The sequence below is a fragment of the Schistocerca cancellata genome, chromosome 2 (genome assembly GCF_023864275.1).
Source record: "Schistocerca cancellata isolate TAMUIC-IGC-003103 chromosome 2, iqSchCanc2.1, whole genome shotgun sequence".
NCBI classification, from domain to species: Eukaryota; Metazoa; Arthropoda; class Insecta; order Orthoptera; family Acrididae; genus Schistocerca; species Schistocerca cancellata.
Window position 1 is genome coordinate 289,740,932 of NC_064627.1, and position 15,817 is coordinate 289,756,748.

The window sequence follows — 15,817 nt, forward strand, 5'->3', positions numbered from 1 at the left end:
GAATATACAATGAGTTTCACAAGACAGTGTACACCATTATTTGTATGTAATAAAAGACACAATTATAAATATATGTTTACATGAAAACATATGTTATTACTAATTGCACAATTACCTAATAGTTAATCCAATCGCCTCCTTTATCGAGTATAGCTTCGCGCCTTAGCCCTCTACCCTGTAAATCATCAACGTTCCCAACCTCTAAATACCGTTGGGCCCACTTTGCAACGAGTGTCTTTGACTTTAAAAGAATTTTAGCAGCAGCTCCATATGAAAGCTTTGGTTCTTTTGGATGATCTACAAGGAGCACTACCTCGTGACGCTTCAGAAATATGGCACTGATTTTAAACTGCAACTGACAAAATAAAACATTCCACTCTCACGCTGTTTATTCATACACAGTGCGAAAGCGCATTGATTACAGATTCAAGACCACTACCAGAGATGTCACTGCGGACGTTACATTTAAAATTATCGTGTATACTTTCACATTTAAAATTATGGCGTACACTTTCTTGTGGAAATGATTGTAAGATATACCTCTAACATTTACAGACTTAAAGTTTATTTAAACAATTTATGTTTCATATTAATTTTAATTTTTCTTTATTATACAGTTCTGCTCTAAATGCTACAGGCTTTGCATTTTTATGAATAATTCTATTTATTAATCTGATGGAACAACATTTTCTCAAATTTATTTTCATTAATGAGAAAAGCAGAAGAGATGAGTGAAATCTGAGCCACAGTTGGGACAGCAGATTTCCTGCTTATTAGGCAGACGTGGTAAGCACTACAACACCGTGGAAGGCGTGTACTGACGTCTATGTTTGGGAGGGAATTGGACTAGGGTTGTCCGTGCGTCTTTGTTATCCATAGTGTTATGGTGTTGTAAGAGGTTACCACATCTACCTAGTAAGCAGGAGACGCAGGTTTAAGTCCCAGCTAAGGCACAAATTTTAAAGCATTTCCTCAGCTTCTAGCATTGTTGAATTATAATTATTATAATTTATCACGAATTATTATTACATCATAGTAGAATTTATATCGTAATATATCATATCCAGTTCTAAATACGACCACATCCGACTGCTTATGACATATTTTGTTTATTTGATTCAAATATTACGTTGTTTTTAGTCATACATAATCTAATATAAGTGTTATTCCTCACATCCTGACAAATTCTAGCCAGACCTTTAAAAAAATACATACCTTGCATGAAGAATACTCCTGCGACGTGTAATACATCACTGTACGTCTGGCTGTAGTCCTCGTGATACCCCACACGTGGTCTGTAGCTCCTCTGAACTCTGAGGACAGCCCAGATGAGGGCAGTGATTGCGATAATGCACTGCCAGAGACGTACATCGAAGGGCCGCAGAAAGCTATTCCATGTTATCTCTTCCTCCTTTGGCTCCTGAATAATTACGACCACCCTGCAAGCGGGAACTAAAAACAGGTTACTGATTCTTGTTATCCAAACAGTTCACCTGCTTTAACCTATAGAATTAAATATTCTCTGCCACGAAACATATACATCTGAGAAATCGCAATACTCAAAGGTATGGTCGAAATGAATCCAAATTTGCAAAACACTGGTGCTGACATTTCAGAGCCCATTATGGCTCTATGGAGTGAATGATGATTATTTGTGCTGTGACCACATTCTGTGGTGTAGAACACCATCTTTACTACATACAAATGTATGCTATCTACTGGTCACACACATGGATCATACAATCTGAGATGCACGCTATGTACGATCAAAGACGTAACGTTACAGCAACCCCGTTTCCTACAGATCGATCACTCTGATCTACACAAATCTAATATACTGTAGCTATTAAGATAAAGAAACTTTTACTTGGTTTTTTATTTCAGCTTAGTTTCATGCATTTTCGTCCACTGACATTGTGAATATCTTTGAACTTCCTAGTGATACAAGAGAGGCCACCATTTAGTCATCAGTCTGCAGTATTACTTACATTACTGGCCACTAAAATTGCTACACCAAGAAGAAATGCAGATGATAAACGGGTATTCATTGGACAAATATATTATACTGGAACAGACATATGATTACATTTTCACCCAATTTGGGTGTATAGATCCTGAGAAATCAGTACCCAGAACAACCATCTCTGGCGGTAATAACGGCCTTGATACGCCTGGGCATTGAGTCAAACAGAGCTTGGATGGCGTGTAGAGGTACAGCTGCCCATGCAGCTTCAACACGATACCACAGTTCATCAAGAGTAGTGACTGGCGTATTGTGACGAGCCAGTTGATCGGCCCTCATTGACCAGACGTTTTCAATTGGTGAGAGATCTGGAGAATGTGCTGGCCAGGGCAGCAGTCGAACATTTTCTGTATCCAGAAAGGCCCGTACAGGACCTGCAACATGCTGTCGTGCATTATCCTGCTCAAATGTAGTGTTTCGCAGGGATCGAATGAAGGGTAGAGCCACGGATCGTAATACATCTGAAACGTAACGTCCACTGTTTGAAGTGCCGTCAATGCGAACAAGAGGTGACCGAGACGTGTAACCAATGGCACCCCATACCATCATACCGGGTGATACGCCAGTATGGCGATGACGAATACACGCTTCCAATGTGCGTTCACCGCGATATCGCCAAACACTGATGGGACAATCATGATGCTGCAAACAAAACCTGGATTCATCCGAAAAAATGACTTTTTGCCATTCGTGCACCCAGGTTCGTCGTTGAGTACACCATCGCAGGCGCTCCTGTCTGTGATGCAGCGTCAAGGGTAACCGCAGCCATGGTCTCCGAGATGATAGTCCATGCTGCTGCAAACGTCGTCGAACTGTTCGTGCAGATTGTTGTTGTCTTTCAAACGTCCCCATCTGTTGACTCAGGGATCGAGACGTGGCTGCACGATCCGTTACAGCCATGCGGATAAGATGCCTGTCATGTCGACTGCTAGTGATACGAGGCCGTTGGGATCCAACACGGCGTTCCGTATTACCCTCCTGAACCCACCGATTCCATATTCTCCTAACAGTCATTGGATCACGACCAACGCGAACAGCAGTGTCGCGATACGATAAACCGCAATCGCGATAGGCTACAATCCGACCTTTATCAAAGTCGGAAACGTGATGATACGCATTTCTCCTCCTTACACCAGGCATCCCAACAAAGTTTCACCAGGCAACGCCGGTCAACTGCTGTTTGTGTATGAGAAATTGGTTGGAAACTTTCCTCATGTCAGTACGTTGTAGGGGTCGCCACCGGCGCCAACCTTGTGTAAATGCTCTGAAAAGCTAATCATTTGCATATCACAACTTCTTGTCCCTGTCGGTTAAATTTCGCCTCTGTAGCACGTCATCTTCGTCGTGTAACAATTTTAATGGCCAGTAGTGTATTATTGCTAGATGACTTTTGAACATCTCGAGTTTTTGCAGTCGTTTCGATCTTTTTTTCTAAGTGTTAGAATTTTCACAGAAGTTTCAGTATACCTGTTGGATGACAACGAAGGTCTCTTATTTTTAGCCAGAGGTGACTTACCGCGAGAAGACGAGTGGCAGCGAGAAATCTACGGCGTTCAAACGCGCCGTCGTCAGCATCAAGAGCGCCAGCCCGAAGTCTGTGTGGCCTCTCATCAGCTGCCCCACGAGGCCTTCCCAAGTGCCGTTCGCTGAACGGCCGCCAAAGAGTTCGCTCCTTTCGAAAGTGTACCTGTGCGCAGCAGACACACTCCCTCAACCGAAGAAACTCGATGCTGCTGCACTCAGTGCCTATTTACACCCTGCATTAAGTGCACAACACCAATACACCATATTGCGCAGACTTCGTAAACCCGCTGATACCCCTTGACGCTGCATGATTGACGAAACCAAATAGAAGTCTCTATTCGTGCTTGAAAGCACGTACGAAATTACACGAATACTGTCGATATAAACCGAAGCATTAACTCAGTCGTGTGCCTCCAAGCAGTAAAGACGTCTGCAACTATGCACTTCACAGTTCCCGCTGCGTGCTCACAAAGTGATTTCGACAAGAAAGAAGGTAGAATACTGCAACTTGGCGCAAAGAACACTTGTGTGTTTTAACTGTCAATATGAATTGAAGCCATGTCTTTTTGACACGAGAAATAAAGAATATCACAACAACAAAATGTTATGCAGCATCAAACGGAATATGCTGCACATTAAAAGAGCGTAGGCTGGAGACAACACTGGAGGAAACCAAAAAGAAGATAAAAACTCTGCCTACACATTATTGTTGAGACAGATATCACTGAGACCTCGAAGAGAAGTGGTGCTATCAGTGAGGATGTTAGTACCAAACGCATATTTTAACATAATTTATCAACCAGTGGCATGGAATTATAGAGTAATCGATAACTTTCTGGAAAAAAGTAATTGATTATCTCATCAGCATCCTATCTAGTCAATTTCTGTCGCACAAGCTCCAGTAGGAAAAGATTGTTGTCCTCATTCGTTCTCAGGCAAGTTCGTAACGAGTATTCGTCCTCTAAAAGAAATTGTTTTCGAATAAATGTCAAGCTTTCCCACTCCCACCGTCCCCTGATTCACTCCTTCATCTGTAATCGCCATTTTCTTCCTGCCACTGCATATAATTCAACGGCTGTAGAGAAAACACGTGATAGAATGATGACTGTCTGCTACCTGTGTGTGCAGTACTGCTGTACGATTTTTGGTACTCTAGCCTTTCCTATTTCCTTTACCGTCCGCTTTGTTGCACACTTTAATGAGCGTGTAAATGAGAATTAAGGCATGTGCAAAGATGTGATGAAAAATCTAAACAAAAATACTAACTATCTTAGTACTTCCTTTTACTTAATCAACAATTTTCAGTCATTGACAGGTTTATATGTAACACTAGGGAAATACAGGGTAATCCAGAAATCAATCAATAAAATTTCCAAGATTGTTTGTGGATACCTAATAAGTATTTTTGCACCTTAGTCTCCAGTCATTCGTTAAGAGTAGTTCTGTTTCGTCTGAATTCTTACCCTCACTTATCTCTTTATCTGCACTGCACTGAAAATATCTGCACAATGCGGCATGCACTGTGTGTTCCTCGGAAAATAACTTGTTCCACCCAGTAACAGTACAATGAGCTTTTCCTGTAGCTATGGCAACCACATCACTGCTGATTGTGTTCTCTATTTTACATTTTAGTAATTGCATACTGTAAGGTAACTGAGTTAGCAAATATAATAAATTATAGTTACAATATTACTCTGTAATGAGACGCCAGAAACCACGGTTCCCTTATACCAAAAATATTCCTCAACAAACTTCGACATTTTGTCATTGGAATTTGATTTCAATCTGTATATTAGACACCACCATCAGTCACAAATATTCTCATTTTCTTGCACTGCATTGTACATTTCAATCTTGTGCGTACATTTTCTTTCTTTTAATGTGTTATTTCTGTTATCTGGACTCCTTGAATGGCTATTACCTTCTACAAAAACTTCTGGAAAAGGCGTATCACAATAAACGAAAGAAAAGAAGAGGAGGAAGGGCAAATAAGATAAGAAATTACCAGAGAAGATGGAGATGGAAAGGACATCGCTTGAATTCACCTTTCGTAAACAGTCTGCAGCCCTACATGTTACCATGGCCCCTCGAAAAACCACTGAGAAGTGCATGGTAGAGAATACGTTCAATTGAATCCGTTTTTAGGACGTCTTCGCATTCCTTTCGTGTGTGGAGCGCAGGAGAATAATTGCTGAAATGACCTCGTGTGTGCACCAACAAGTTTCAAATTGTCTTTGCTTTCTCTATGGGACTGACATGTAGAGGGTTGTAATTTATTCCTAGACTCATCATTTAAAGTGTGCTTCGAAGCAGGTTTTCACAGCTACCCTCTTCCTTCAGGTGTCTACCAGTTCAGTTCCTTCAGTACCTTCGTGACTATCTTTCTCTGTATCTTTTCAGTATCCTCGTTTAGTCCAATGTGGCCCTATATACACAGCGAAACACTAGACAGACAGCCTACTATAAATATTAACCAACTTTACAGTATCTTAATCCATGAAAATATTTGGTTATTCTAATTAAGTTGCATTACATGTTATTTTAAACGGTATGTCCGCTGAGTGCTAGGCGCAGCTGACTGCGATACTGGGGACCTGGTTTCGATTCCCAGCCGGGTCTGACATTTTACGAGGGGGGACCCAAAAATAATCGAAATCGAACACCCGCGTGAGTACGCTTTGTAGTTATGCGTGGTGCCACGAGGTGGCGTTAGTAGGGGTCTCCCACGCCGCTCAGTAAACTGGAGTCAATCGTAGGTAAGTGGTTTGTTTGTGGTGCTCTGTTGTTCGCGTTCCTATTTTAACCCTTCGCCGGTTAATAACACGGCCAACAAGAAGGAGCAAAGAGTCTGTGTGAAATTTTGTTTTCTGTTAGGGAAAACTGCGCCGAAAGTATTGGGATGCTTTGGCAAACCTTGTTGATGAAGCTTTTTGAAAATCACAGAGCTACACGTGGTTTTGTCGTTTAAAATCTGGCAACGTGCCAACTGAAACATGCCATGCCCCAATCGTCCTTCGACATGAAGAAGTGACGAAAACATTGCCGCAATAAAACGCTCAGTTGATCAAAATCGTCTAAGTACCATTGACCAAATTTCTGAAGAAACGAAAGTGTCAGGAGCACGATGCATCGAATTTTAACCAAAGATTTGCACATGAGATGGGTGTTTGCAAAATTTGTTCCTCACTTGCTCACAGGTGACCAGAGAGAAAATCGGAGGTATGTTTAATAGTAAGTGGGAACGTTGGGTGCACTAGGACATAATTCACTGAGCAAACCCAGCTCGTGTGAGATCAGTTGTCACGGTTTGACCAACATGTTCGACGGGCATCGTTCTGCCCAATTCAAAACCACTGTTTGCACCGCGCGCTTTGACTTACGTGATTTGTGCTGACCCTTGGTTTCGCGTTTCCATTTCGTTTCATTGCTCTTTGAACAGCGCTTGGAATAGCAGTGAGCTTTGCAGCCACACAAGACGGTGAAGGATTTCTGACCCTGCATGTGCGATTTCTTCTTATAGACTGATCGGCACGGTCTTCGAGTTTGGATTATTACTTGTGGCCACTCTTTCTGGGTATTACAAATTTTACATCGGTTACCATAGAATGGAATCAAATCGAGTAACAACAGTATTCGATCTATCGAAACAATCCCGTTCTAGGCAGTTACAACGAGCAGGTACCTATAGTGGACGGAGAACAGCCATTACCTGACTCCTCACGACCCTCCATGGAGCTTCATATTTCCCGTTTATGTTTCAAGTTTCATCTTTTTTGTAGAGGAAAAATATGTCTTTTCGAATAGAGCTCTTGCTGGTAACGTCTCACGTCCACCCTACGGCAACCTAAATATATCTGCCTTATAAGTGTCACGGTCCCCCCATGAACCATGGACTTTGCCGTTGGTGGGGAGGCGTGCGTGCCTCACCAATACAGATAGCCGTACCGTAGGTGCAACCACAATGGAGGGGTATCTGTTGAGATGCCAGACAAACAACGTGTGGTCCTGAAGAGGGGCAGCAGCCTTGTCAGTAGTTGCAGGGGCAACAGTCTGGATGACTGACTGATCTGGCCTTGTAACACTAACCAAAACGGCCTTGCTGTGCTGGTACTGCGAACGGCTAAAAGCAAGGGGAAACTACAGCCGTAATTTTTCCCGAGGTCATGCAGCTTTACTGTATGGTAAAAATGATGATGGCGTCCTCTTGGGTAAAATATTCCGGAGGTAAAATAGTCCCCCATTCAGATCATCGGGCGGGGACTACTCAAGAGGACGTCGTTATCAGGAGAATGAAAACTGCCGTTCTACGGATCGGAGCGTGGAATGTCAGATCCCTTAATCAGGCATATGGGTTAGAAAATTTAAAAACGGGAATGGATATGTTAAAGTTAGATATAGTGGGAATTAGTGAAGTTCAGTGGCGGGAGGAAGAAGATTTCTGGTCAGGTGAATACAGCGTTATAAATACAAAATCAAATAGTGGTAATGCAGGAGTAGGTTTAATAATGAATAAAAAAATAGGACGGCGGGTCAGCTACTGCAAACAGCATCGTGAACGCATTATTGTAGCCAAGATATACACGAAGCCCACGCCTACCACAGTAGTACAAGTCCATATGATGAGATAAAACAAATTATTCAGATAGTGAAGTGAGATGAGAATTTAAAAGCCATAGGGGACTGGAATTCGATAGCAGGAAAAGGAAGAGAAGAAAGGTAGTGGGTGAATATGGACTGGGGATAAGGAATGAAAGAGGAAGCTGCCTGGTAGAATTTTGCAGAATCATCAAAGAAGGTTGTACACGTGGAACAGACCTGGAGACACTGGAAGGTTCCAGATAGACTATATAATGGTAATACAGAGACTTAGGAAGCAGATTTTAAACTGCAAGACATTTCCAGGGGCAGACGAGGGCTCTGACCACAATCTATTGTTTATGAACTGTGGATTAAAACTGAAGAAACTTCAAAACAGTGGGAATTTACAGAGATGGGACCTGGACAAACTGAAAGAATCAGAGGTGGTAGAGAGTTGCAGACAGAGCATTAGTGAACGATTGACGGGAACAGGGGAAATAAATACAGTAGAAGAAGAATGGGTAGCTTTGAGAGATGAAATAGTGTAGGCAGCAGAGGGTCAAGTAGGTAAAAAGACGAGGGCTAGTAGAAATCCTTGGTTAACAGAAGAGATATTGAATTTAATTGAGGAAAGGAGAAAATATAAAAATGCAGGAAATGAAGGAAGCAAAAGGTAATACAAACGTCTCAAAAATGAGATCGACAGGAAGTGCAAAATGGCTGAGCAGGGATGGCTAGAGGACAAATGTAAGGGTGTAGAGACATATATCACTATGGCCAAGTTAGATACTCTCTACAGGAAAATTAGAGAGACTTTTGGAGAAAATGGAACCACTTGTATGAATATCAAGAGCTCAAATGGAAAACCAGTTCTAAGCAAAGAAGGGAACGCAGAAAGATGGAAGGAGTCTATAGAGGCTCTATACAAGGGCCATGTACTTGAGGGCAATATTATGGAAATGGAAGAGGACGTAGGGGAAGATGAAATGGAAGATATGTCACTGCGTGAAGAATTTAACAGAACACTGAAAGACCTAAGTCGAAACAAGGCCCAGGGACAAGACAACATTCCATTAGAACTACTGATAGCCTTAAGAGAGGCAGCCCTGACAAAACTCTACCATCTGGTGAGCAAGATGTATGAGACAGGCGAAATACCCTCACACTTCTAAAATAATATAGTAATCTCTATTCCAAAGAAAGCATGTGTTGACAGATGCGACCGAACTATCAGTTTAATAAGTCACGGCTGCAAAATACTAACACGAATTCTTTACAGACGAATGGAAAAACTGGTAGAAGCCGACCTTGGGAAGATCAGTTCGGAGTCCGCAGAAATGTTGGAACACGTGAGGAAATACTGACCCTACGACTTATCTTAGAACATAGATTAAGGAAAGGCAAACCTACGTTTCTGGCATCTGTAGACTTAGAGAAAGCTTTTAACAATGTTGACTGGAGTACTCTCTTCAAATTCTGAAGGTGGCAGGGGTCAAATACAGGGAGCGAAAGACTATTTACAATTTGTACTGAAACCAGATGGCAGTTATAAGAGGAGAGGGACATGAAAGGGAAGCAGTGGGTGGGAAGAAAGTGAGATAGGGTTGTGGCCTGTCCCTGATGTCATTCAGTCTGTATATTGAACAAGCAGTCAAAACCACAATCAAGTCCAAATCCAAAGGCAGGATCTTTAATGAAGAACAACACTTAGAACTGAAAGTACGTTTATTACCTACACCAGAGCACAGGCAGAACAGAACTGACTCCCTAGACAGAGAGTGCAACTATTTGTACAAACATCGAATATTCCAGAATGCTGGTATTTATAGAGTTCCTGAATATACAGACATTACACACATAAGACATTCAATAACTTTCCAGAAATGATAAATATCACATGACACAAAATTTCAGGTTGTGCGGTGTGAAATGGCGACCCGCAGTACGCCATCCGGCGACGCTGAGTGCTACGTCACGCTCCTTACATCACGGCTCGCGTCATTACTCCCACTCCTAGAAAAATACAGTTTCAGTTCTCAGCGGAGCCGATTACAGTGTACTGGATGTAGACCTCTTCAATGTTCCTCCTTACGGCAGCGATGAAGAGGTCTCTACGTTCTGAACGTGGTATTACTATGATGTGCCCCTCCCCGTAAGCTTCGTGATCGACGACAAAACTAGCGTTTTAGTAACTTTTCCGAAAGCCCCTCTTTCCCCACAAGCATAGAAATCAGTACCACATCCCCTGGACTGCACCTCACTAGTCATTTCTTCGTGTTATAGCGCTTTTGACCTCTCTCCTGGGTGTCCAGGGTCGGCATGCGAGACACTTACCTTTCTTTTATGGTCCCAGTGATGATGCGCTTCACGTAGTCACCCTGACTAACATCCGGATGAAATGGTAACAGTGTATGCATTGCTGCTTCGTCCTCGTGACTGTGGAGCAGAAAGACCGGCGTGAAGCCTGTCAATGTCACGGCAAGTATTGTTCTATCCCAGACTCTCTGTCCGACACTGACGTTCATCGGGAGAGTGTTTGCCAGCGTCTTGTTGAAGCGTTCTGTGAGGGCATTTGACCGTGGATGGTAGGTGGTCATGATGTGGGTGATGTGTCAACATCAAATTATCTCTGATAACAGTCTCAACTGGAAAATATTTTCATGATCTAAGATCATCATACAGGGTGCTCTCTGCTTCAAATTGCAAATTCCGATGGTTCGGCAGCTGGAACAGCTTTGGTGACAGCATAGCGGATGAAATAGTCAGTGCAGATTCCCATTTGTCCACTTCGCAACCTCCTCAAAAGGTCGACTACAATTCGCTGGAATTATGCTACTGCAGGCGGGATAGGTAACAAAAACGTAATTGTGGCACGTGCCACCATTGTTGACTTTCCTTACAGTGGCTCAAGTAGGGTCTAACGGCTCGTTAGAGACATGGCCAGTGATACCTGCATCTGATTCGGAGTCTTCACGAATCACAAGTGACCAGATGTTGGAGCATCGTGGAAATGCTTCGACATAAGTGGCTGTTGACGACCTGATATGAAGAACAACGATTTCCGCTGCACTGGATCATAGTTTCTGATATACAATGCATCGCTTATTAGTTGGAATTGTCCTAGTTCTTCAAGGTTTTTATGGTTTTCAGCAGTGCTGGATAGTCTCTCTCTTCAGCAGAAATGTCATTTAATGCAGCGCTCACTGAGATTTCACCCACGGTGCTGTGCTGTGATTCCTTGGAAGGGTATCGGCATTCTTGTGTTCATACTTCTAAAGCCTCAGTGCCGATCTTTCAACATGCGATTTCCTTATTTTTGGAGCCCTGAAGAAAGACACTGCTGGCTGTCGATTTGCTTCAGATGAAGAGGTGCACGACTGGGTATAATCATGATTCCATAGGCAACCGCAAACATTTTTCTATAAAGGCATTGACCATTGACTATCTTGTCTCACATTGGGATAACATTATTAATAGTTATGGTGATTACTTCTGAAATAGAAAACAGTTTACTTATTTTTTTCCATTTCATTCGTTTCCATTTAGCTCCCCCTTACACTTGCACGAATGTGTCTTAAACATGTGGGTTAAACACCAATAAATTTATAGAAACAATTGCATCTTTTTAAATCATTCCATTTTTTATTACTATAATTCGTAGTTCACTCATGGGCATGCATTGACCCCGCATTTATCTCTCACATAAACTTCATTTTCATTAAACCAACGGTAATTTCACCATGATGCTCGGATGATGATGGTTCCTTCAAATGGAGATGATGAGTTTCTTGCATCCGTCCAACTGCAGATGTTTCCCTTTCACAAGTGTACACAGCCATCAGTGTTGTGTATCTATTGCCAGACGAATCAACTAATAAAAACAACAGAATTCCTAATGAAGTGACTGCTCAGATAAGCAGGCCTATCACTCCCACTGACTATATGAACCCTTGCCTGGATTATCACATGTCTGCTGTGCATTGCCATCGATTGAGGTTAATTAACGCAACAATAAACTCATATACACTGAGGCGCCAAAGAAACTGGTATATGCATGCGTATTCAAATATAGAGGTACGTAAACAGGCAGAGTACGTTGCTGCAGTCGGCAACACCTATATAAGACATCAAGGGTATGGCGCAGTTGTTAGACCGGTTACTGCTGCTACAATGGCAGGTTACCAAGACTTAAGTGAGTTTGAACATGGTGTTATAGTCGGCGCACGAGCGATGGGACACAGCGTCTCCGCGGTAGCGATGAAGTGGGGATTTTTCCGTACGACCATTTCATGAGGGTAGCGTGAATATCAGGAATCCGGTAAAACATCAAACCTCCGACATTGCTACAACCGGAAAAAGATCCTACACGAACGGGATAAACAACGACTCACGACAATCGTTCAACATAACAAAAGTGCAACCCTTCCGCAAACTGCTGCAGATTTCAATGCTGGACCATCAACAAGTGTCAGCGTGTGAACCATTCAACGAAACATCATCGCTATGGGCTTTGGGAGCCGAAGACCCACTCGTATACCCTTGATGACTGCACGACACAAAGCTTTACGCCTCGCCTAGGCCCACCACCACCGACGTTGGACTGTTGATCAATGGAAATATGTTGCCTGGTTGGACGAGTCTCGTTTCAGATTGTATCGAGCGGAGGGACGTGTACGAGTATGGAGATAACCTCGTGAATCCGTGATCCTGCATGTCAGCAGGGGACTGTTCAATCTGTTGCACACTCTGTAATAGTGTGGGGCGTGTGCAGTTGGAGTCATATGCGACCCCTGATACGTCTAGGTACGACTCGGACAGGTGACACATGCGTAAGCATTCTATCTGATAAACTGCATCCATTAATGTCCACTGTGCATTCCGACGGACCTGGATAATTCCAGCAGGACAATGCGACACCCCACGTCCAGAATTGCTACAGAGTGGCTCCAGGAACACTCTTCTAATTTTAAACACTTCCGCTGGCCAGCAAACTCCCCAGACATTAACATTATTGAGCATATCTGGGATGCCTTGCAACGTGCTGTTGAGAAGAGATCTCCATGCCCTCGTACTCTTACGGATTTATGGACAACCCTCAGGATTCATGATGTCAGTTCCTCCCAGACTACTTCCAGCACTACTTCAGATATTAGTCGAGTCCATGCCACGTGGTACTGCGGCACTTCTGCTTGCTCGCGGCGGCCCTACACGATATTAGGCAGCTGTACTACTTTCTTTGGCATTTCAGTTTATATACAATATGACAAAAAGCCCAAAATATTTGTAACTACATCTGACCACAACCAAATAATTTGTCATCATGTTTGTTCCTTAAATGAGCCATCACCTTTTTTTTATATGTCAACTCTTTTTTAACTTCTCTTTCTGTCATCATCATAATCATCATCATCAGTGTTAACAACCATGTCTTCCACTGTGCTGATGTACAACAAAATTTCCCTTTTATGGGCTTGCTGCTGGCTCCTGTTGCTGTTCCAATCTGTCTTCAGTTAGTGCTAGTTCTCTCAGCCCCTTGCACCTAATTTGCTGACCGAAGGATTCCGATACTCCAGAAATGGTACTTCGTCCCTTCCTCCCACATTATCCTCAATAACAGGTTGCTAATTGCAACAGCTTTCCTACTTATCTCTGTTTCTCACAATTTTGTTTTTCTAACAATATTGATTTTTCGTGAATATTCTAAGTATTCTTACACCGACACTGCCACTGTCTCGTCATGCTGGTGTTGCTTGCTTGCGAGCAGGCAGACAGAGCGGACTCTTAACGACTTGAGAATTCCAGACCGTGTGTGCTGACAACTGCTGCTACCCTAGCACTCGGCATGGCTCACTACAAACCTCCACTTGTGTGTTTCAGCCCCCTCGCTACATTGGCCAGCAATATCATGCAGACTACATCTGGTTTCGTTTTATTGCTAGTAAAGTCACGACCAGTCTCCTGAAATATTTTCTGAAACTCGCCATATCTTCCTCTCCTGTACCGACCTCTTCATCACAAAGTGGTACTTAACCGAACGTCTTCAATTACTTGTGAGATATATCTCAACCTCTATCTCTTTCTGTACTTTTTCCCCTATAGCTCTTTCTAGTGTCATAGAAGCTATTCTTTGATGTCCCAACAAATGTGCTATCAGAATGAGATTTTCGCTCTGCAGCGGAATGTGCGCTGATATGAATCTGCCAGGAAGTTTCATATCAGCGCACACTCCGCTGCAGAGTGAAAATCTCATTCTGGAAACATCCCCCAGGCTCCACAATATCCTTTCTTTTAGTAGTGCTAGTCCTGCAAGGTTCGCAGGAGAGCTTCTGTAAAGTAAGGAAGGTAGGAGACGAGGTACTGGCGGAAGTAAAGCTCTGAGGACGGGGCGTGAGTCGTGCTTGGGTAGCTCAGATGGTAGAGCACTTGTCGCGAAAGGCATAGGTCCCGAGTTCGAGTGTCTGTCCGGCCCACAGTTTTAATCTGCCAGGAAGTTTCAAATGTACTATCAACCTACTTCTTCTTATTGCCGACGTTTTACAGACGTTCCTCTCCTCGCTGATCCTGTGGGCAACCTCGTCATTTCTTATAAGTCCATCTAATTTTCAAAATCTTTTATCGCACCACATCTCAAATGATGCGATTCTCTTCGTTTATGGTTTTACCCCTGTCCGTGAATTACTTCCACACAATACTGTGCTCCAAAGGTACATTCTTAGAAATTTTTTCCTCAAATTAGCACCGTTTTTTAATACTAGTAGACTTCTTTTAGCCTGTGGATGTCTGTTTCCTATATCATTCTCGCTTCGTCTATCATGCATAGTTTTGCTTCCAAGATAGCAGAACAGAATTAATTAATTTCGTCTAATTCGTAGTATTGAATTTTAATGTTAAGTTTCTCGCAAATCTCATGTACGATTCTGAAACTTTATTCGCTGATGATGATCACGTCACCGTTTGTGTCACATCACAATTTATTATTTACAGCTTTGAACTGGCGTCAAAAATATGTTGCCGATATTGCATTCTCTTCTTAGCAGTTTCATTTTGGTGAGAAAAAGAGGCAGAGAGAAGAGGAAAAAAGTTGGAAGGAAAGGGAGAAAGAGGTAATAAAGGGAGAGGTAATAGAGTTGGAAGGAGGGTCTTCTAGAGAGGGCAAGTGCCTAAACGAATGAGCGAATGCATATCTATTCATTTATTAGTATTAAATGTTCTTTCTTGTCATATCTCTATATTTTCCACTACCGCTGGAATACTTTGGCTAGTAAATAATCTTCCGCGGGTTTGCTCGTGAACATTCAATTTCGTATAGACTGCTTTGGATACTTTGCCGTTTCACAAATTCACTAAAGTAAAATAAGTTTGGAACATCATAAACTAAGATGAAATTAAATGATGACTAGGGTCGTATGTATTTTCTGTAAGCACCTCAATACACATAATGGCCGATAATTGTTTAACTGTGGCGCGAATACAAACGCTATCTGTGCTGAGCTTCTGTCATCTGAAAATGGTATTGTTAAATCCCTAAACCAGTAGCGTACGGAAAACAAATACATCTGAAATCAAACCGGTATCCTGAATTTCTCTTAAAATCATTCAACAGCGCTGATGGCACCTCAAAAACAAAAGGACGCCTACTGGAAGATTTCAATGTTCGTTGCTTTAACTTGTCAGAAAACAGTTTTATTCGAC

At 42.5% G+C, this 15,817-nt stretch overlaps 1 protein-coding gene across 1 annotated transcript in view; it reads right to left on the reverse strand.

The window, feature by feature from the left end:
- LOC126153440 (glutamate receptor ionotropic, kainate glr-3-like) overlaps nucleotides 1-15,817 on the reverse strand; it is a 117,462-nt gene that overhangs the window by 67,552 nt on the left and 34,093 nt on the right. Inside the window, exons 2-3 of the mRNA XM_049916072.1 lie at nucleotides 3,540-3,669; nucleotides 1,216-1,439 (exon numbers count right to left, since the gene is read on the reverse strand). Of these exons, the coding sequence (XP_049772029.1) occupies nucleotides 1,216-1,439; nucleotides 3,540-3,669 (354 nt within the window). The remainder of the gene's footprint in view (nucleotides 1-1,215; nucleotides 1,440-3,539; nucleotides 3,670-15,817) is intronic.